The sequence below is a fragment of the Hyperolius riggenbachi genome, chromosome 3 (assembly GCF_040937935.1).
Source record: "Hyperolius riggenbachi isolate aHypRig1 chromosome 3, aHypRig1.pri, whole genome shotgun sequence".
NCBI lineage: Eukaryota > Metazoa > Chordata > Amphibia > Anura > Hyperoliidae > Hyperolius > Hyperolius riggenbachi.
The window spans coordinates 342,609,531-342,632,977 of record NC_090648.1 but is presented as its reverse complement, the minus strand read 5'-3'; the positions used below and the strand labels follow the sequence as shown (position 1 = coordinate 342,632,977).

Genomic DNA, 23,447 nt, shown 5'->3' with positions numbered 1-23,447 from the left:
CTGCTATCACCCAATTCCTCCCAATCCTCAGCATGTAAATGCAGCACAGGTGTGCATGTCAACCCCAGTATGTACAAACCAATCAGTCTGTTATTCACTTTATACTAATAGTATACTACACTAGAGCAGATGTAAAACAGGAATGGTAAGCACATCTGCTAAGCGGATGCATTCCGTCCATTTTGCTTCCACTTGCAGCAATTTTCGAATCCGTGTCCTGTGTCGATCACTTCCACCCGTAAGCATTGCCACTCATGTCCCGCCACCACTCAATGCCTTGGCACACTGCCCGGAGGCTGGTAGGGGCATGGGGTTCCCCATTGGAGACAATAGACCAATTCTCACTAGTACCAGGGAGAATTTTCATTGGGCCACCATGAACCAATGAGAATCCTCCCTGTTGTTGAGGATTCCAATTGGTCGTTTGCAACCCTTTGGGGATTCTGATTCTTCTGCCCAGCCCTGATCTGTGTCCCGGGACCGAGAAGAGGAGTAAGCAGCATGGAGTTATGTGAATATTTACGCCATGGCGGCGATCGAATCGAGCAAAGTGGATATGGCAACTAGCTCATAGGCTTTCACTGCATACGGCTTTCCCTGCTGGCCCGGTAAAATGTGAAAAGTTCGGACTCTGCGTTCCGCTTACTGCAATTTTAGGATCCGCTTCCTGTGCTAAGTGGAGCTTTAACATTTTCCAAACAGGTACGTTTTTGTAAACAAGTGTGAACAGACCTCAAACTAACTGCAGTTTTAGGTAATTCCTCTCTTATTGCCACTGCTTTTTAGGTACTCTCCCCTTTCCTGGTTGAAAATTGTTCCACTCCAGTTCTTATCATCCCTTTGTAGATATTAGCACAGAATAGTGTTTGGCGAACACCTGGATGTTCGGGTTCGGGCCGAACAGGCCGAACATGGGCCAGATGTTCGGCATGTTCGGCCCGAACGTCGAACTCAATGGAAGTCAATGGGACCCCCGAACATGCCCATTTTGGGGGCCCTATGGGGTCACAGGCATAAGGGGGGAGCATGCCCCGATCGCGGGGGGGGGGTCGGAAATTCCCCCCACCCCCTCCGCTAGCGCTCCCCCCTCTGCCCGCTTCCCCATAAAAAAAGTTTAAGGCAAGTTAAATAGTACTTGGTGGCTGGCACTGGCAGTGGAGTGAGGAGGAGGAGGAGTCCGAGTAGCAGAGTGACGCGTTGAGGCCGGGCAGCGGGCGGTTCAGCGGTAGTACCCTTGTGGTACTTCCGCCCTTTCTCTGACCTCACGTCCTCTACGTGATGACGCAGAGGACGTGAGGTCAGAGAAAGGGCGGAAGTACCACAAGGGTACTACCGCTGAACCGCCCGCTGCCCGGCCTCAACGCGTCACTCTGCTACTCGGACTCCTCCTCACTCCACTGCCAGTGCCAGCCACCAAGTACTATTTAACTTGCCTTAAACTTTTGTATGGGGAGGCGGGTAGAGGGGGGAGCGCTGGCGGAGAGGGTGGGGGGAGTTTCCGACCCCCCCCCCCCCCGATCGGGGCATGCTCCCCCCTTATGCCTGCGACCCCATAGGGGGGCCGTATTGCGGCATGTTCGGGCAAACAGGGCCCTGTTCGGCCCTGTTCGGCGGCCATTCAGTAGTCCGGGGCGAACCCGAACTTAAAAGGCCGAACACCATCAGGTGTTCGGCCGAACTCGAACATCACCCGAACAGGGTGATGTTCTGCAGAACCCGAACAGTGGCGAACACTGTTCGCCCAACACTAGCACAGAATAAGGTCCAGTTTTCTTGCAAGGTTTGTTATTTTAAGACATCTGGAAAGCTGTATTCAGTCAGTGTCAATAGTCGAGAGGTAGCTGAACCACGCATTTAGGTTTTCTATAACAGCACTTAGTGAACTCCATAGTTCACTGTGGAAAAACACAGGAATACTGTCACAGCTAATATACACATACGCAATTGATGGCATTGGCCAATCGAGAGATGCTACTGAATTTTGATGTGAATTTCACCTCACGGTCTGAAACTATATCTGATGGAATGCCAAGTAAGCATATGGGTTCTTTCAAGAAGACATAAGATGTGTTGGCTGCAAATGGAGTATCTTCATGAGACAGAACAAAACCATAAACAGGGCCGGATTTACCATGAGGCACTGTAGGCACGTGCCTACAGACGCCTGATGATGGAGAGGCGGCTCACTCCACTCCCCAGCGCCTCCCTCCTTCCCTAAGCAGAGTCCCTAGTGGAGCATAAATGAGTGTTTACTCATTCGGCTCTCGTCATTCTACTGACGAGATCTCCCTTCAACCTGGGGCACCTCTAGCTACTTAATACTGAGGGTAACTGTGGCTTCCCTAATGCTAAGGGGCACCTGTAGCTACCTATGACTTGAAAAGGAGAATTGACAGGTGGGTCAGCCAGCACACTGGCACTGCGGTTCGGCGGAGGTTGGTAGGTTCATGAAGGGCGAAATCTAGGATGCTAGGACATCTGTGCCTATAGGCTCCTGTGATGTAAATCCGAGCCTGACCATAAAGATTGTATTGGTTTGGTTTCACAGGACAAGAGCTAAGGAAATGATACTCATATCTCTTGGTAATGATCCTCTTACCATAGATGGTCAATGATATCACTGGCAGAACCTTGGGACATTATTATTGTTAATCCACATAGTACTATTATTTTCTGTAAAGAGTAATGTTGTATAAATGTATATGGCGGTTTGGAATCATACTTAAAGGACAACTGTAACCCCCCCCTTAATTTTAACTTAAGAGGAGAGAAGGCTCTAGTTTCCTTAGAGCCTTCCCATTGCCCTCTGTATCCTCTTGTTTTAGTGCCGGGCTCCCCATTACAGCTTTAGATTTTAATGTCAAAGGGGCCTTTGGGTCTCCTCACGGAGCCACTCACATTTCAAGTATTATACTTCTGTGGAGACCCAACGATGCAGCTGGTGGGAGATTTGAATAAGGGCCCGGTGGCAGAACGAGGAGATGCAGAAAGGAACAAAAAGTCTCTAAGGGATTTAGAGCCTTCCTTCCTCTTAAGTGATTATCTACGTTTTTTTGTTTGAGACGGTTACAGTTGTCGTTTAATGAGAGAACATGGAGAACCACAGTGCCTGGAAGAGGGTTTCAATTAAAAGCTGAAGATTCCTTAGTCTTCTGGAATGCAGGGGATAGGTAGAGGGTGTTTTTAGTTTTCTGGAACTGGTACACTGTAAAGAAAGTTGGGAAGCAGTCTTAGTGATTTACCAACTTCAGAGTTGATTTTCCGCTGTAAGAGTTATATATATATATATATATATATATATATATATATATATATATATATACATATATATATATATATATATATATATATATATATATATATATATATATATATATGTCGGCTAATTCCAGGCTGAGCTAATCAGCCTTTTATTTCCCATCTGATAACAACAATTCGGGGAGAACAGCAGGTCCTGGTGTGGCTCTTTCTTCACCTGAACGTCTGTGTCAGGAAACAATAGTAGAGGGCTCTATGATTCCTTTTAGTCCACTACATAAAATCCAGGACATTCAGGGTCACCAAGACTTAACCGAATAAACAAAAGGAAATAGAGTATAGCTTGTGAAACATCTATAGAATTAATATTTTACATACCCATATTACTATTATTTAAGATAGAGCCATATACTGTAAACACTTTTTATTGTGTATCTGCTGAAAGCTACTAGCAGATGGGCACTTACAAAGCACATGAGCTTTGCTAGTTTATGGCTGTTCTCAGTTCAGCTTTACTGGAAGACCGGGCAAACCATCTACATGGTGTTATGAGAGATCATTGAACCCTACTACACAGTGCTTTTTCACAGCAATGCTTCTTTCACTTGTCAAATTACTGAGAAGCATGGTATGCTGTTGCTAATGTAGTGAAAGGCAGCATCATAGGAACATGTCCCATCTAGATGCCAGCTCTCCAGTAAGCACATTGCCAACTGTCAATGTACCCTGTTTGTTCACTGTTCAATAGAAGGAACACTACCAGCACAATGTGGGTGGCCCATTGAAGCTCCCCAGTCAGGTGGCTAGAATGCTAAGTAAGTACTACATTTCTGTTAGTACATTAAGGGCTTGATTCACAAAGCGGTGCTAACTGTTAGCACGCCTGTGAAAACCCCCTTAGTATGTCTAAACGAGCTTTTCAAGCGCAAAACTTTATGCGCGTAAAACTTTACACGTGCACAGCACAGAGCGAAGGGCGTTCCGCGCGAAGTGCCCATTAAAGCGCATAGGACTTTGCGTGCGCAAAACTTTGTGCACAATACTTTGCGCGCGATCTGATTGAGAAATCTGGTGCTAACCTACTTAGCACCCTGGTTAGCATGGCTAAAGACTTTAGACGTGCTAAGTAGGTTAGCACCGCTTTGTGAATCAAGCCCTAAGAGAGGGACACTGGTCATTTATTTCTATAAATCTGTTACTAATCTGTACTAAACTTGCATACATCTAGTCAGGGAAAGACACAGCATTACACCACTATACCACCAAGAACACACTTGATGGAATTCTGTGTGTTTTGCCCCGCTCAGCTGCACTGGCTATTGAAGTCAATACCCACGCGCGGGAAATGCTATTATCGTTCGATTGCTTTTGCATTTTTCTGGGCGGTTTAAACCATGCTTTCTGCTTTTTCCCACACGATGCATGTGTTCGTGTTACATGTATCCCACTGCATACGAAAAATTGTGGAATGAACGCTAGACATACCTGACATGGAAGCAGCTGGACTTGGCATAGGCGTTGGATGTTTTATCTTTTGGTCCTTTTGACTAGATGCTGTTTGGGAGGAGGCATTTAATAAAAGTATTGTCAAATGATTAATGTGGAGTGTCACATCATTGACTTTTTCTTTTATGTTAAAGGGGCACTATGGCGAAAAATTGTAAAATGTAAAATATGTGCAAACATAAACAAATAAGAAGTATGTTTCTTCCAGAGTAAAATGAGCAATAAATTACTTTTCTCCTATGTTGGTGTCACTTACAGTAGGTAGTAGAAATCTGACAGAAGTGACAGGTTTTGGACTAGTCCATCTCTTCATAGGGGATTCTCAGCAAGGCTTTTATTCTTTATAAAGATATTCCCTAAAAAGGATTTAAACAATGATGCTGGCCAGCTTCCCTGCTCGCTGCACAGTTTTTGGCAGTTGGACAGAGCAACTGCCATTCACTAAGTGCTTTTAAAAATAAATAAATCCCTGAGAATCCCCTATGAAGTGATGAACTAGTCCAAAACCTGTCACTTCTGTCAGATTTCTACTACCTACTGTAAGTGACAGCAACATAGGAGAAAAGTAATTTATGGCTCATTTTACTCTGGAAAAAACGTACTTCTTATTTGTATATGTTTGCACATACTTTAAATTGTACAATTTTTCTCCATAGTGCCCCTTTAATTATAATTCAGGTTTCTCCACTCCCCTTAAATAGGAACTAGTGTGTGAATACAACCTGTGTATTCATACAGTATCTGCTCCCCACCCATTTTATGTTAGTATACAAAGGTTATTTTATCTATTGCATTTGTCAAGGGAACCCAACACATTTTGGTGCCGTGCACCAAATCTTGTCAGTTTAGGTTATGCTTGGTTTGAGCAGATTGCGGAGACTCTAGAGGAGGTGGCACAGTTAAGAACATTAAAAGAGAGAACCACAGTGGGGACACTAGAGTGCAGGGGGGCCACTGGAAAGGAGGGGGTCTGTAAAGTGGTTGGGTCTGTTTAAGTTATGGTACATTGACCGTCACCTGACAATCAGGTCAGTCTAAGGCTACTCAACTGTAGAGATGTCGTGAACCTCCGATTTTCGGTTCGCGAACTTCCGCGGAAGGTTCGGTTTGCGTAAAAGTTCGCGAACCGCAATAGACTTCAATGGGGAGGCGAACTTTGAAAAATAGAAAAAATTATGCTGGCCACAAAAGTAATGGAAAAGATGTTTCAAGGGGTCTAACACCTGGAGGGGGGCATGGCGGAGTGGGATAGACGCCCAAAGTCCCGGGGAAAAATCTGGATTTGACGCAAAGCAGCGTTTTAAGGGCAGAAATCACATTGAATGCTAAATTGCAGGCCTAAAGTGCTTTCAAACATCTTGCATGGGTATACATCAATTAGGGAGTGTAATTAGAGTTCTGCTTCACACTGACACACCAAACTCACTGTGTAACGCACCGCAAACAGCTGTTTGCGTAGTGACGGCCGTGCTGGACTGGTGCGCACCGTGGCCAGAGTGTAGGCCGTGGCGTTTTTCAAGCCCATATGGTCGCCGGGCTGTGGTAGCTCAATGATAGAACAACAGTGACTGTCCAGCTGATCAAATTTGGTCTGACCACAATGAAGCAACGACCTTATTATCTTTTGTGTGCCACCCCCACCCGAGACACTCAAATAGCCGGCGGTCATTGCTTCATTGTGATGCGCAAGCCCCTTCACCGCAGCAAGGTAATGATCACGAAGGGGGATGGGCACATGTACATGCCTTTTGTTTTTTTGTTGCAGCCGCCCGCAGTGCAGCCAGAAAAATTAGGCAGGCATGTACACGCACCAGAAAAATTTGTGTAGCGGCCGCTGCTAGCAGCGGCCTAAAAAATTCAGGAATCTAGAGTCCTAGAGTCCTGGACCCTGTTGGTGGTGGTAGAGAAGGCAGTCAAGCGGCCTGCAGGCAGAGATGCTGTGTGTGGGGACTGACTTAGTCTTCGGTCGTGCAGTAGCCCTCCTTGATCCATTCCTTATTCATTTTGATACAGGTCAGGTACTGAACACTGTCGTGACTTAGGCGACTTCTCTTCTCAGTAACTATGCCTCCAGCTGCACTGAAGGTCCTTTCTGACAGGACGCTTGCGGCAGGGCAAGAGAGAAGTTGTATGGCAAATTGGGACAGCTCTGGCCACAGGTCAAGCCTGCGCAACCAGTATTCCAAGGGTTCATCGTCGCTTTTCGCAGAGCCTACATCCACACTCAAGGCCAGGTAGTCAGCTACCTGCCGGTCCAGGCGTTGGTGGAGGGTGGATCCGGAAGGACTATGGCGAGGAGTTGGACTAAAGAACGTCCGCATGTCCGACATCACCCTGAAATCGCTGGAGCGTCCTGTCCTTGCCTGCGTGGACTTGGGAGGAGGGGGGTTACTGCCAGTGGTACCTTGATTGCGTTGTGCAGCCACATCACCCTTAAACGCATTGTAAAGCATCATCGACAGCTTGTTCTGCAAGTGTTGCATCCTTTCCGCCTTTTGTTGAGTTGCTAAGAGGTCCGCCACTTTGTGCCTGTACCGAGGGTCTAGTAGCGTGGCCACCCAGTACAGGTCATTCGTCTTAATTTTTTTGATACGGGGTCCCTCAACAGGCTGGACAACTTGAAAGAGGACATCTGCACAAAGCTGGATGCAGACGTACTCTCCATCTCCTCTTGCTATTCCTCAGTGACGGGATGCAACTCCTCTTCCTCCCCCCAGCCACGAACAATACCACGGGAAAGCGGAGCAGCAGAAGCCCCTTGTGATGGCTGCTGCAGTTGTTCTTCTTCCGCCGCCTCTTCCTCCTCCACAGAAACACCTTCCTCATCATCACCATCATCAGAGTCTGACTCCTCTCCTTCCCCACACGACTCCTCTTCTTCCTTCTCCTCTTCCCCCCCTTTGTGCTGCCGCAGGTGTTGTGGGAACATCGGGTTCGGGTGTAAATGACTCCCATGACTCCTGCTGCCGTAACTCTTCTCGTTCACGCTCCTCCACAGCTGTATCCACCACTCTACGCACGGCACGCTCCAGGAAGTAGGCGTAGGGGATCAAGTCGCTGATGGTGCCCTCATCGCGACTCACCAGTTTGGTCACCTCCTCAAAGGGCTCCATGACCCTGCATGCATTTCGCATCAGTGTCCAGTTGTTGGGCCACAACATCCCCATCCTCCCAGATTGTGTCCTTGTACTGTAATGATACAGGTACTGGGTGACGGCTTTCTCCTGGTCTAGCAGGCGAGAGAACATCAGCAGGGTGGAATTCCAGCGAGACGGGCTATCGCAAATCAGGCGTCTCACCGGCAAGTTGTTTCTACGTTGAATGTCCGCAAAGCGTGCCATGGCCTTGTAAGAGCGCCTGAAATGCCCACACAACTTCCTGGCCTGCTTCAGGACATCCTCTAAGCCTGGGTACTTGGACACAAATCTTTGCACGACCAGATTCAGCACATGTGCCATGCAGGGTATGTGTGTCAGCTTTCCCAAATTCAACGCAGCAATGACATTGCTGCCGTTGTCACACACCACGTTGCCGATCTCAAGCTTGTGCGGGGTCAGCCATTGCTCCACCTGTTTGTTAAGAGCAATCAGGAGAGCTGCTCCAGTGTGACTCTCCGCTTTCAGGCAAGACATGTCTAACACTGCGTGACACCATCGTACCTGGCATGCAGCATAGGCCCTGGGGTGCTGGGGCTGTGTAGCTGGAGAGGAGATCGCGGCACCAGCCAAGGAGGAGGAGGAGGATGACAACAGCGAAGCGGTGGTAGCAGGTGGAGAGGAGGTGGCTGGAGGCCTGCCTGCAAGCCGTGGAGGTGTGACAAGTCGGTCCGCTGCGCAGCCACGTACTCCCTGCTTGCTGCCATCGGTCACCAGGTTGACCCAATGGGCTGTGTATGTAATGTAGTGGCCCTGCCCGTGCTTGGCAGACCAGGCATCCGAGGTCAGGTGGACCCTTGACCCAACGCTGTGTGCCAGAGATGACACCACTTGCCTCTCAACTGCACGGTACAGTTTGGGTATGGCCTTTTGTGAAAAATAATTGCGGCCTGGTATCTTCCACTGCGGTGTACCACTGGCCACAAACTTACGGAAAGCCTCCGACTCCACCAGCTTGTATGGTAATAGCTGGCGAGCTAATAGTTCCGCCACGCCAGCTGTCAGACGCCGGGCAAGAGGGTGACTGGCAGACATTTGCTTCTTACGCTCAAATACTTCCTTCACGGATAGCTGGGTACTGCTGTGGGCAGACGAGAAGGAACCGTTGAAGGGAAGAGGCGGTGTGGAGGAGGGTGGCTGTGAAGGTGCAAGGGAGAAAGTGGATGAAGACGATGCACCTGAAGGAGGAAGAGGAGAAGGAGGGTGGCTTGTCTTTTGAGGGGTGCTGCTTTTCCTTAGGTGTTCCTGCCATAACTGTTTGTGCCTTCTCTCCAGGTGCCTTCGTAAGGCACTTGTCCCTACATGAGAGTTGGCCTTTCCACGGCTCAATTTTTGCTGGCAGAGACAACAGATGGCTTTGCTCCGATCTGAGACACACACGTGAAAAAATTTCCAAACCGCTGAACCCCCCTGGGGTGATGGCGCTACGGTGGCATCAGCAGCTGACGTTGAAGGGCATGTTGGCTGGCTGGCCATGGCTGGTGATACATGGCGCCGGACACTGCCCCCAGCTGTTTCTGAGGACGAGTTCCCTCTGCTTCTATCATGGAGTTGTCTCCTCCTACTCCTCTCTGACTCCTCCTCTGAACTGTCCCCCTGGTCATCTCCTCTACCGGGAACATATGTGGTATCCGTATAATCGTCATCATAATCCTCCTGGCCAGCTGCGCTTTCCTCATACACCTCCTCAAGATCACCAACTTCAGGTGGTCCACCATCATCCCCATCCACACATGTTACGTCCATACTATCGCCACCTAACTCAGACGTATGAGGTGGTGTACCTGCGCCTTCTTGTTGTTGTTGCAGTAGTGGCTGGGAATCAGTGATTCACTTCCCAAAATCGTGAGGAGGTGATCACCACCACCAAATAACTCCTGCGAAGTGTCAAATGCAGCGGATGTGGTGCTTGTTGTAGCGCTGGTGGCTGCGGGAGATGAGGTGTTCTGTGTTAAATACTCAATCACCTCCTCACGATTTTGGGAAGCGATGGCATGTGCCTTCTTCTGAGCACTGTATTTTGGGGCAGGTCCGCACGAAATCACAGCAACACCACCTCGCACAGCCACAGACCTGCCGATGCCTGGTGGCCTTCCTCTGGGTCTGCCTCTACCTCTTCCTCTACTTGGTTTGTCTATTTTGTCCATCTCGGGGGGTATGCTAGCTATATGCAGTGAGGTGGGTTCTCACTCAACACAACAGGTAGTTAGATGCAGTGAGCTGGGTTCACTGAACACAACAGGTAGTTAGATGCAGTGAGCTGGGTTCACTCAACACAACGCTAGGTATATGCAGTGATGAGGTGGGTTAAGTAAACACAACAGGTACTGGGTAGTTAGATGCAGTGAGCTGGGTTCACTCAACACAAAGCTAGGTATATGCAGTGATGAGGTGGGTTAAGTAAACACAACGGGTACTGGGGTATATGCAGTACTGGGTAGTACAATGTGCAGCTCCCTGTCACACACACAGGTAGTCACTGAATGTGCTGGGCTGCTGGCAGTGGCACACACAATATCAATTAGCAAGGCTGTGCATGCAACAAAAGTGTCAGTTTGACACACAGAAAAAAATAAATAAATGTACAGGATGAGTTCTGAAAAGAGCTGTTGCTGGGTGCTTTAAAAGCAATAATTATCAGTCAGGAGCAAGCAAAGCAGCCTAGAACCTAACTAATCTGTCCCTAGGAGAACAAGTCTGCAGCAGCTGTCCCTTTCCTCTCCATGGCAGGCACACGAGTGAGTGTAATGGCCGCCGGACTCTGCCTTATATAAGGGGGGGTGGGGCTCCAGGGCTTAGTGTAGCCTGAATGGCTACAATGTGCCTGCTGACTGTGATGCAGAGGGTCAAAGTTGACCCTCATAGTGCATTATGGGGCGAATCGAACTTCCGCAAAAGTTCGCCTGGTGCAGGCGAACGCGAACCCTCTAAGTTCGCCTGGAACCGTTCGCCGGCGAACCGTTCGCTACATCTCTACTCAACTGAAGATGGATTGGGGAACCTCACAGCGACACCTCCCAACAAATGGGTTTCCCCGATCTATCTTCTTAACAGCGGAAGCACGCAATGTCACACGATAGCTCACGAAGGGTGTGAACGGGATGTCAAACAATTGTGGTACTTTGTGCAGGACTCCTTGGGGATCTTAAAAATCCAATACTTCGTGACGGACGTTATCGCCGCGCATCGCAAAATGTCGTGTGTGTAATCGCGTGCATGCACCCATATCAAAAGATTGCAGAAACAGTTGCTTGTCGCAAAAAAAAAAAAATTTCTGGTCGTTGGAAAAATCACCATAAAAATCGTTTCGTGGGTATGGGCCTTACCATTAACCAGATGATTACCATTCATTGGCACATACGTGGTCCATAATAAAAGTTGCACAAGATGTAAAACACAAGTGTAAGTGACGTTTATTGATTTCTAAAAGTATGCTTTTGTACATTGTTATATATGTTTGTATTACATAAATTAAAAATTCAATAAAAACGTTGAATCAGAAGTCCAGGGTCAGGTTCACCAAAGTCTATTTTTACTCAGGGTATTGTGAAACCTGAGGCTGGCCCTGTTTACAATGATATCTCATACACCTCAACTTGTGGAGACAAGTAAGAGGGACACCCTTAAAGGGGAACTGAAGAGAGAGGTATATGGAGGCTGTCATGTTTATTTCCTTTTAATCAATACCAGTTGCCTGGCAGCCCTGCTGGTCTATTTCTCTGCAGTAGTATCTGATTAAAACCAGAAACAGGCATGCAGCTAGTCTTGTCAGATCAGACTTATAAGTCTGAACCACTGAAACACCTGATCTGCTGCATACTTGTTCAGGGGCTATGGCTAATAGTATTAGAGGCAGAGGATCAGCAGGGCTGCCAGGCAACTGGTATTGTCTAAAAGGAAATAAACATGACAGTCTCCATATACCTCTATCTTCAGTTCCCCTTTAAGTGCTTGGACCCACTATAAGTGCCTATGTAGTGCTTTGGAATCAATGTGATTGCACAATAATATTGTAATTGTACGTTCAGGCAGATTAGCAGTTCAGTGGAAGTCGTCAAAATATTGCATGGCATGGTGTGCGATATCGCATGATATGCGGATTTACAGTGGCAGCGAAGCATACTTTTCATCTACTGTACAATATGCTTCACTATATGGCCTATTTCACAAAGTACACTGAAAAACTGATGCATTTTAACAAATCAGTTGTTCCATAGCTGCACATTGAGAAAAAAACTTTAGTTTTTTAGCGTGCAGTGTGAAAGAGGCCTTCGGGAAACATGGACTTTACCTTGCATATCAGTTGTCCTTTCAGTTATAACTGGAAGCAACGGACGCAGTGTAAAAGGAGCCTTAGCAGCACAATGCAACCTTTCTCCTCCTTTGCAATCCTAATTGATAACGCCCCAGCACGTTTGTCCTTTTTGCAAGCATGTTAAAGAAGCTACAGTCAGATCAAGCTGCACCCCCAGTACTTGCGTCACCAAAATGAATCTTAAAGTTGTGGGTTCACTGCAATGAAAGTCCAAATTTTCCAATGTTTTCCAAAGTTCACTGTGCACATCCACTTGTCCATCTACGCATAAAAAGAACTCCACATAGTGCATTACTGTAGCAACTAAACTAAATGTAATTCACGCCAGCAGGTGGTAAAGTGCTACACATGTTCCTCAATCCTCATGCTCGTGTTCACAACACTGCACACCCCCAATTCCCTTGCGCTCACCAAATGCAGACCACTTCGGCCAGCAGGTGGATCTAAGGCTTATTACATAATTCCAATAGCTGCTGGAACTCTTCCATAAATCCTTTAATCCGTTTAATATCTCCAAATAAAACAAGGTAAAAAATAGCACATAGTGTGATCTAGCTTCATAAAAATTTCCTGCGAAATTTAAGATTACACTTACATAACCACAGTTGAATTTGGGCATATCAGTTAGGCCTGAAACCCACTAGAGCATTTTCTTGAGCATTTAGGGAGCGCTTTCAACCGCTAGGGATTTCCCTAAATGCTCTGCCAATGTAAATGGATGGAACAGATTCCACTAGAGCGATTGTGATTAAGGAAATCGCAATCGCAGGACATGCAGCATTTTGGGAGTGTTTCCATTCTAATTAATTGTATAGGAGCAGGGAAATCGTTCTCAAAATCACTTGCAAAACACTATCACAAATCGCTAGCAATTGCGATAGCGTTTTGCGCTTTCTAGTGGTTTCCAGGCCTCAAACAGTGCTTAATAGAATTTCCATAGTACATGCTTTTGAAGAGTCCTACGGACAAAACGCGTAGGTGGGAAGCCAGTGCTTCTGACGTAGGCAATCAAGGAAACCTGGCAGGAGTAAGGAACAAACCTGAGTGGGCAGCTAGAGGGAGCGTGGAGATGGCGGGGAAGGACGGGACGCCATGCTACAGAAAGTCTTTGAAGCACCACTTGACTAATATGCCCAAATTCAACTGTGGTTAGGTAAGTTTTGAACTTTGGAAAACAATGTTAAAGAAGCTGCCTGATTCTGAATGATCAGGCATTTTTGTAACTGTTCTTTATTTTGCGGATGCGCACATCCTTAATATCAAAATTACATGTATTCTCTTGGAATAGCGTGAACATAGCCCAACATTTTGGCTGCTGTTGGCATGTAATGAAATAGAATATAATGATACCACAAAAATTAGTACAATACTAAACTGGAAAAGCAGAGATTATATCTGTAGAATTTGCTCTTGGCAGCAGTTGCATAAATCTATCCTTTAAGAAATAAATAAATAAAAAACTCTATTTTCTTCTTGACGTTTCCTCAGCTGTGCTCGGCTTTATCTGACTGAGGAAAGTTTTGCACAGCACGCCCGAGAGAGTGAATGCCAATCCACTGACAGCCACAATATGGCGCCCCATGCACAGAACTCGCTCCATCTTGTGGCTGGCTGTGGGAAAAGCTCCTGTTTCGGATTTCCTGTGCTCCTTACGTCACTCCCGGTAAAGATGGCGGCGTCCAGAAGCTAACAACGTGTGTGGATCTGCAAGTGCTGGACTACCAAACATCTTTGTTTTCAAATTATCTAATAACAATAACTGTTTAGCGAGTATTACCAGCATATACTAAGCACCAGCAGAAATATTTGCAGCCGATATATGGTAATTGCTGAGTTGTGAGCCATGAAGACCAAATCCTCTCACCACAAATCTGAGAACACGTTTAAGGTAATGCAGCTTATGAAGTTTATTTATGAAGTGTTTGCATTGTTTATATCATATTTCTAAGGCACTTGTGAAATACCACCTTACTATGGTCAGCATGCATTGCCCTTTGCAGTCCCAATTCTCAGTGTATTATGCTGCTTATTCTACTTATTAGCTACTGTATTTAAAGTAATTCTCATATAACAGCTTGTAAAAGAGCTCCATTACATTAAATGTTTGTTTAACGTGAAACAGAAGTTGTAGCTTTACTTTTCACGGTCAAAAGTTGTGGATTGGAGAGCAGATGCAATGTATGTTATAGTTGTTTGCATATATTATTTTTAATTTACAAGAGGATCCTATGGTTTTCATTTTGTGCACCCCACTTACAATCTGGCAAATGGCAACAAATTTGCAACTCTGAACTGTTAAAAGCTGAGAGCACAGGGCTCAATTTAATTTACTACACACAGCAACATTTAAAGGGACCTTGTCTCAAACTTGCATGACAAGGAATACTTTCAATGAAATGGTTAATAGTTTGTTCTAAACATCCAGGAGTTGTCTGCTTTAATGCTCTGTTGTTTGTATGATGGTGAGTACAGCACAGAAGAATTCTGCTGGTGGTCTGCTGCACCCTGTGAGGTTTGAGCTAGGGACTCTATTGGCGATTTCAGGCATGTTTGCACTGTTTTTTTTGTTCACACATATAGTAGGTATATGTCCTATTGTGAATACGCTTATTGTTTGTGTACGATGTGTTGCATTTACTGCTGCCATAGGAGTGGCATTGTAGCTTGTGCAATTATCTGTAGATATATGAAACCAGCACATCCATATGAACACATTCCCAGAACTGTCACCCTAGGGATGAGGTCTTGATCCTTACGGGCGACAGTTATTACCCATGTGTACATAGCTTACAGTCAATCAAATGTATACTTTATTGTACCTGGTAATGTGTGTTTTTAGACGTAACGCACTGCAGCAGTGAGTTACCATAACGCTACACTTTACAATGCAATGCTAACGTCGCACAGTGAATTTTGCATAGAATTTTAATTGCATTGCAGTAAGCTGTGGGGTGTTCAGTGATTGGACACAGTGGTTTGGGCCTTCTAAACATGTACTAGGCAATCCGAGCCCTTGGTTCACAGAGGTGCCTGGCTCTTCTACTGACCACATCCGCTATTACTCAGTTGTTATTACCTGATGAAGCGGGATCAAACCTGCAAAACGTGTTGCATTGACCCCCGGAGTATGTAAATAAACTTCTTCTATTTGACAAGCATATTGTCAATTTTTGTGTGTGCTTGGAGGACGTAAGTCCACCATTGCTTGCTCATGTTTTAAACTTTTTAGATACTTTTATCCTTTTGGCGCCTCTGTATCCAAACTACTCCTTGGTTGACATTGTAGGGCTGTACAGACGTGTTCCTAGCCTACAGACTGGCAAGTGTTCTGTTGCAATGCGGGGGTGGAGGGCTGATGCCACAGCACTGTGTGACGTTACACAAGAGTCGGGTGAGTGGGGAGAACATTGCTCTCAGAGGTAGCAATCCACCTGGCTGATTGCTGCCCGAGAGGGGTTGTTGGCTGTGTACACATGTTGTGTTCCCTGCAGAGGCTGTTATTATTGGCCAACTTTCATCTGGCGTTTGTACTCAGCTTTAGTCACCATGTGCTGCTGATAACTGGTTTTATGGGTCCTGCGAGACCCCAAAACCTTCCTCAACTGCAGAGTCCTGTCCCATTTCTAACCAAAATTCTTTTTCTTGTCACTTCTCATCTGAATAGCCATACCTTTACAATGTAAACAAACATTAACCCTGTAACGATTGGTGTCAGCCACAGCTCTTTTGCAGTATCACCACTAATACAGATGCTATATCTGATCATATGGTGATCTACAGAATCACCAATAATGCTAATATAGCGCCACCAAGGTACTTGATAAGTGTAGGGTGTTTGGTGCAACAGTAATACAAAGAGCACAGGTAATTGCAGCAGTAAGGGAAGGCTGAAACACAGAGTAACTATAGTGATTCAGACCTTACTGCAGAAGTATATTCCCGAGGAGCGGGAATAACAAGATCCCCTCAGCCTAGGCTAGACCTAGTGCTGAGGGTTTAGAGTAGTCAGACAGGCAGATTCGTCAACACACAGTACAGAAGCAAGAGGCAAGATTAGAGTAGTGTCACAGGCAGAGTTCTGCAACCAGATCAGATAGACAACGGCACAGAATCAGAAGACAAGAGAGTAGTCAGGCAAGCAAGAGTTCATAACAAATAATACAGTTCAATAGTACTTTAAGCTATCAAAGAATCTAACTCAGGTCTGAGAGCTAACACATATAGCATTCGCAACAGCAGACAAGGCTCAACTGACAGGCAGGGTCTATATATACCTGGAGCGCTCCTAAGCTCCACCCCCTTCACTCAACCAATCAGAAGAGCGACTGGAGTCAGCTGACCGGCAGGTTAGCTAACTGCCCTTCTACCTGCACAAAAGTCCTGTCGCCTAGCGCGCGTGACCCTCAGCCTCTGTGTGTCAGAGAGGCTATGCAAAATGTCAGACTGTGAAAAGGCTGCCGGCTGGGTTGCGGAAACCGCCGGCCGTGGCGGCGGTATCCCTGCTGCCCTGCGACACAGGTGCTGTGCTGGGAACTAACTGTGCGGCGGAAACCGCCAAATGAGACGCAGAGACCGCCGCCATGTTGCTTACCGCGGCGGCGGTACTTCTGCTAGCCTTTACAAACCCCTTTCCAGCCTATGGCTGGGTTTACACTGGCAACTGATATGTTTTAAGTTCAGTTGTTCAGTTGTTCTGTTCTTTCTCTTCCAGTTGCTGTGAGTTTTCATTTGCTTTTCAAGGTATTGGTTCCACAACAGACATAAAAATGCTGCAGGCAGTGTGTTTTAAAAGTTTTCATATAACGCATAGATGTAAACCAGGGATGCCGAGGTCCTAACACATTTTTGGAATGGCTGAAATGAATTTATGGGACTGAATCAGGAAAGGTGTGGTTCATCAAGTCAAACACATTTTTAGTCCATCCTAAACACTGGCATGGATATGGCCCCTAAGGATTGGAGTTCACCTGTGATGTAAACTGACTCATAGGGAAACATGGAAAATGTATTTTACCTGCACTATGCATCAGTTATCCTTGCATAACAGCTGATTCAGTGTAACCCAGCCCTTAGGCCTATCACTGGCGCATTTTCTCTTTTCTTCACCTCCTTGTGTTAAATGGTACCGTAAATAACCATTACTCATCCCTCAATCTGTTGTTAAACCTTTACTCACCTGTTATTTTCTGTAATCAATGTATTTTAGCCTCCCCGACCTTTCTAATCAATAAATGCTTGAATATGTACCTATTGGCATGAATGCTGCTGATAAGCACTGAAACCCAGACAAGCTCCTGGTTACCTACATGTACCTGTCTGCAGGTTAAATTAGCTATGGCAAAACATTGACAGACTGGCTTTTCTAAAACAGCACATCACCTGTTTTTTTTTGTTTTTTTTAACTGTCATTACACTATCGTTTTGCATTAGATAGACTGTAATGGCTGCTATATACATCTGATGGCTGTCAGCCATATATAGTGTGATCACACAACCATCACACTTGAACAGGGTGTGAACAAGCAGGTTGCTGTTAGGCTTTTCCATGGGAGGATGTAGGCAGTGAATTCACTGCCTGTGAGCTGCTTTCCTGCACCAGCTGGTTACATCTGAATGTGGCCACGGAGTTCCTCTGATGTAACATGTTTTTTTGCTGCCTGGTAACACCTATGCATGTTAAACGATGACACGTGGTGTTACAAGTGCTGCAGTTGCATGAAGGAAGGCACTCGTGGCTGGCAACCAGAGGCCAAACTGCCTGACAAGCATTCAGTTCAACCTTCATGGAAAAGAGGAGACCTTAGGCTCCCGATCCACAGATAGCTAAACCGCATGCTTCTTGGGCAGTTACGCCTCCACACCATGAAACGCTGTAATGTTACCCTGGAGGGAGAAAACTGACTTGTCAAATCAGAGCAGGGCTGCACTCAGATGTGACTCCATAGGCCACCTTTACACCATGCAAATTCCATTAACTCAGAAAAATTTACATCTGATTATTTCTACCTTTCACTAATCCCAGAGGGGTGTAAAAATATGTACACATTTTGGATACATGTTATGCAGATACAGTATGATCACTTCAGTTTTTCTCCATTCACTGTACAGTGGATCAGCCCATTCTGTCCTATAGGGAAGGGGTGGGGGGAATAGTGAGCAAGAAATGTCTTTCTTTAGCTGGGATTACAGTTGTGCCCTCCTGTAGGGGAAGTGCGAAACGGCTGTGGGGCCACCTGTACTATCACTGTAACTATCACAAACTGCTGTGGGCAAAGGAGTTCTGGTGTGTATAAAGTAATTAACTTTAGCCCCAGATGTCTGCAGATCCATTGGCAGCCAATGGATTGTTCTCTGAACCAGCTGTAGCTTAAAGAGAAACTCCGACCAAAAATTGAACTTTATCTTAATCAGTAGCTGATACCCCCTTTTACATGAGAAATCTACTCCTTTTCACAAACAGACCATTAGGAGGCACTGTAAGACTGATATTGTGGTGAAATTCCTCCCACAAAAAAGTTCGAACTTTTGGCAGTTTCCTGTCTGTGAACCTTGCTGCATTGTGGAAAATGGCTGTTTACAGCTGTTTCCAACTGCCAAAAACCATGCAGCAGCTACATCACCTGCCAACAGTAAAATGTTCACTGGAGTTCCCCTTTAAGCCCTCTCCACACGCTAGATCATGCTCACCCGAATTCAGTGAAATCTCTGACAGGTAGCATGTGTGTATAGCTGTCCTGTGGCATTATTAACTATCTGTCATGGTGAAACGCAAGACAATGTAAGATTACTGTACATTTTCTTCCTTTGTTTCTGTGCCGCAGGACAGTATTCCTCCTCCCTTCCTCTTTGAACAGGCCATACTGCTTGACTATAGCTGAAGAGTATGTCTGTTCAGCATTAGTGGCCCAAAATGTGGAAACGGGGCACTGTGATTACCATTATACTCACAGTGCCCTTGTAATTGGAGAATCATCACCAAACATATGCAATCCGAAAAATGGACCCTATGGTCACTATGCACAGCGAGCTAATTCTGTGCAAGATGGCAGCTCACAAGTGAACAAAAAAAGCAGTAGGTAACTGATATGGGAAAGAAACAAAGTGGAAACATGTCTGTTACTTCAAGGGGCAGATAATGTCCTATTTCTTTGAAATAAGCGCTACGTAAAGGTTTTCAAAACAAAATGTAATAAATGTTGACTTTTAAGTATGTTGATTTTTTTTTTCTTTTTACAGTTCCAGACATTTTCAGAAAGATTAGCAAATGTGAATATTGATATTATACACCGCATAGACAGAACTGAAAGTTTATCGGAGGTAAGGATTACACTCTTCGCTTTGCTGTATAGATATTACCTGCTATATATATTATTGTCCACTGACTCTTGTTAAAGTGGACCTGAACTCAGAACTTCCTCTCTACTCTAAAATACACGCAACAGCACAATAACCTTTAAAGAAAAAAAACATTTCTTTGTTACAGCTGCAAATCCTGCAATAAATCTGCAGTTTGTCCACTTCCTGCTTTCATGGAAGCAGACATATTGCTAACATCCTGTGTTTACACATTACAACTTGTGCTTAGTAACAGATAAGGTGGAATTAGGCTAAACTCTCTAAATACATACAGGGTGCATTTTTCTAGGTTTTCCTTCTGTCCAGTGCAAGAGTTCAGGTCCACTTTATGTATTCTGTTTATGTCCATGGTGCGTGGCCAGGTGTGAATTCATAGAAGACTTTACAATCTATGCAATCCCATAGAACTTCTGTCTGGTTTTAAACCAGAAGGTGTTTGCGATAATTCAGGTTGGAGTGAGCATATATTGTCTCCCTTGATACATCACTGCTGAATATGCAAATTATCCCTTGTTGTCTCTGTAAGCTAGCCACACCCCCAGAACTGCTAGAATGCAATGATGTGTCAGCTTGTAAATTGTACAGAGCCACATTAATCCAACATGCGTACAGACGTGTTTCGGATTGGTTGATCCTCATCAGTGCAGTGTTCTCCCCAGGCTCTTTTAGGCGGGTGCTCCACCCGGCTAGTTTTGGTCACCACCCGGCTGTCATCGGCTCACCTCCTACTATGCTGTAAGCAGAGTTGCTCACAGAAGCACTGGCCCTGCATTCTCTGATCTCGCCCCACCCGGCTACTTTTTCTTGCCACCCGGCTGGAAAAAATTTCTGGGGAGAACACTGCAGTGCATGGCATGGATTCATGTGGCTCTATGGGGTAGTACTTGGAAACACCTAGAATTACAGACTACTCAGCAAACTCATGGTGAACCAAAACTCATTGGAGTGTGCAAGGTAGGGTTGCCTGATTGTGCATGGTAATCATGCCATGCACAATCCCATTTTCCTGGTTTTAGGGGGTGCGGCATCGGCGGTGAGAGCTGGCAGAAACTCGCCTTCCTTTGGCCACACACGGCTACAATCTACTTCCTCCCAGGCGTCTTCGCATTAAAACAGTCCCCCTGTGATGTCATCGCAGGGGGCGCTGTTATTAACGTGACGATGCCTTGGAAGAACGAGATAGATGCCGCGTGTGGCTGGCTGAAGGCATAAGGATTACTTGTGCATCAGCTCTTTGCTGATTAGCAAAGCATAAATCGCAGGCAAAAAGCACCAGAGTGTGAATGGGCCCTAATTCCACCCAGCCTGCATACATTTTTAAAAACATGATAAAAGCCCACTGCTTGTCATAGGAAAGGAAGCTTCCTGTTATATTTTCACAGTGAAGTGAGGTAGAACTCATTAATGTTCTGGCTAAGCGAATCCCCTACCTGAGAGGAAGACCTAATCAGAAAACATCCAAAGGGCTCAAAGCCACTAGAAGCCTTTTCTAAGTGCTAGTGATTTGAAAAAGATCTTGCTAATGCAATGCTATGGGTGATTGTTATAAAATCGCATCGCTCAAGTGAGATCACACATTCTCCCACCTTCGCACTCCTAGACACCTCTCACCACAGCATACTACCTTCAGCACCCTCACTGTGCACTTATACATCAAGTGGGATCACACCCATAGCATTACATTAGCAAGAGCTTTTCAAATCGCAAAGCACTCAGCAAAGCGTTTCTAGTGGGTTCCAGGCCACAATATTGCTCAGGCTCTTACTTCATTCTTGACTTTGAAGTTTTCTAAGAATGTGTTTTTGATCTCTAATATGATTCCATTTCCATGCATTTAGGATGTGGAGACCTATTTTTATGAAGGACTACAGAAATGGAGGGATCTGAACCTTACTGAGAATTTTGGTATGTATCCTGTGTTTCTTTGAACAACTGGTGGGACTGAGATAGGCTTGTACACTTGGAGCTCCATGCAGACCGACAAATACACCGGTTCAGTGCAACTTATATGAAGTGTCCTGACTTGTAATTGTTTCCAGCCAGTCATTTGGTTCAGAAAGCATGGCCAACAACAAGCCTTGGTTTCTCCTGTGAACTTGCAACAAATGCACACATGAGGACTTAATGATTGCCCAGTGAAGATCAATAGTTGTCTCATAAGTTATCATTGAGGTCACTTCTCTCTTGGTGAATCTGGGCCTCTTGGTACAGCATATTTTTGACACAGCTAGCTTTATTTGTTAAAAATCATTAGCTACAGTGTCAAACCATGTGTATTGTAATGCAGGCAAACGCACAAACAAGTCTAAACCACTCCTAAGTGTTAGATTCAATAAAAAGATTGACTCTAACAAAACACTATTGAAAACAAGTGCACCCCAATCTGTATATAATCAAAATATTGATCAGACGTGTCTTTTCTCATGATCAGTATAGGTGAGACTAGTAATACATTGAGGATGGTCAGCGCAAAGCAAGCAGCTTACAGCAGGGCAATCAATATTACATTAGATTTCTGCTGAAATCCTTAAAGGACCACTATCGCAAAAAAGCAGGCAGTTAAAATCTGACAGAACCGACAAATTTTGGGCCAGTCCATCTCCTCATGGGGGATTCTCATGGTTTTTTTTTTTTTTCAACAGCATTTCCTGAACGTCAGTTTAAAGCGGACCCAAACCAAACATTTTTTTAATACAAAATATTTAGTTGCACCACTCTGACACATACAAAGATAAATAAACACTCCTTTAAGCCTATGAGCATTTACAGGGTATGCTTTTCACCCTTCTCTTTTCATAACTAGGGTTATACAGGTAGATACACAGGAAGGAGGACCGGCACCGCTCAAATGTATCAATAGCTCTTTATTAAAGTTAAAAAGGCAGCAGGACAGACCGCTGTTTCGGGATAAACCCTTCTTCAACTGCTTAATGCCATACAAACATGTGATCCCATACCCCCTTAAATACCCTGTAGGCGGACCTGATGGAAAACTGCTGGAATAACATGCAAATATAGTCAAAAACATGTAAGAAGCAAAGCGCAGACTCACCATGGCAATAGGAAACTACACTCTGTGTAAAAAATGACAGCACACGCCTCTCCAACCGGAAACATCCCCATGCGTGCCTCCCAGCCAATCACAATGTGTCAGAACGCCGCATCACGTAATACGTCAGAATCATCCACCCTCCAACGTCAGTCACCGACGAAACGCGCGATCTAACGCGTAACAAACGCCGCAACAAATGCGTACAAATGCCTGTACGTGACATAACATAAAAACGGAAGGAGGGGAAAGCCGTGATCTAATGTGTAACAAACGCCACGAAAAGACATATAGACGCCATGGCGCATGGGTGACCTATCATCCATGCGATGATAAAGCCGCAACATAGCGCGCATCATACGCCACAAGCAAACATGAATGTGGCGTACTCAGATACACACTACATGCCCCTAGAGGCGTGTACCAGCCACAACCAATGATCTGATGCAAAAATGTAAACACAAGGTAAACGTGTTACACTCGCCCTAAACATAGAGAGGGGCGGCAAGATGTAAAAATATCGGGCATGATATGCTGCATGACATGTAAACATGTCATGAAACAACATACCTGCCCATCTGTGCTATACAATAAGAATACCTCGGCTTGACACATGTAAGGATCAGCTGAAGGGACGATGGCGATGCCTCCCCTGTAGAGGCTCCAATAACTCCATGGAAACAAATGAGCTCTGCAAAAAAAAGACAAAAAAGACTAAAAGGTATCCATCAGGTCCTTCTCCAGGTAAACATTAAAAGCATATACAAAAAAGAGACATTTATTAGAAATTTCAATATGTCACACTCCA

General features: G+C 45.4%; 1 protein-coding gene across 1 annotated transcript in view; it reads left to right on the top strand.

The window, feature by feature from the left end:
- Positions 1-13,897: 13,897 nt before the first annotated feature.
- Positions 13,898-23,447, top strand: part of UTP20 (UTP20 small subunit processome component) — a 145,597-nt gene continuing 136,047 nt past the window's right edge. The window contains exons 1-3 of the mRNA XM_068276969.1: positions 13,898-14,122; positions 19,471-19,551; positions 21,429-21,495. Coding sequence (XP_068133070.1) covers positions 14,078-14,122; positions 19,471-19,551; positions 21,429-21,495 — 193 coding nt within the window. The 5' untranslated portion in view covers positions 13,898-14,077. The remainder of the gene's footprint in view (positions 14,123-19,470; positions 19,552-21,428; positions 21,496-23,447) is intronic.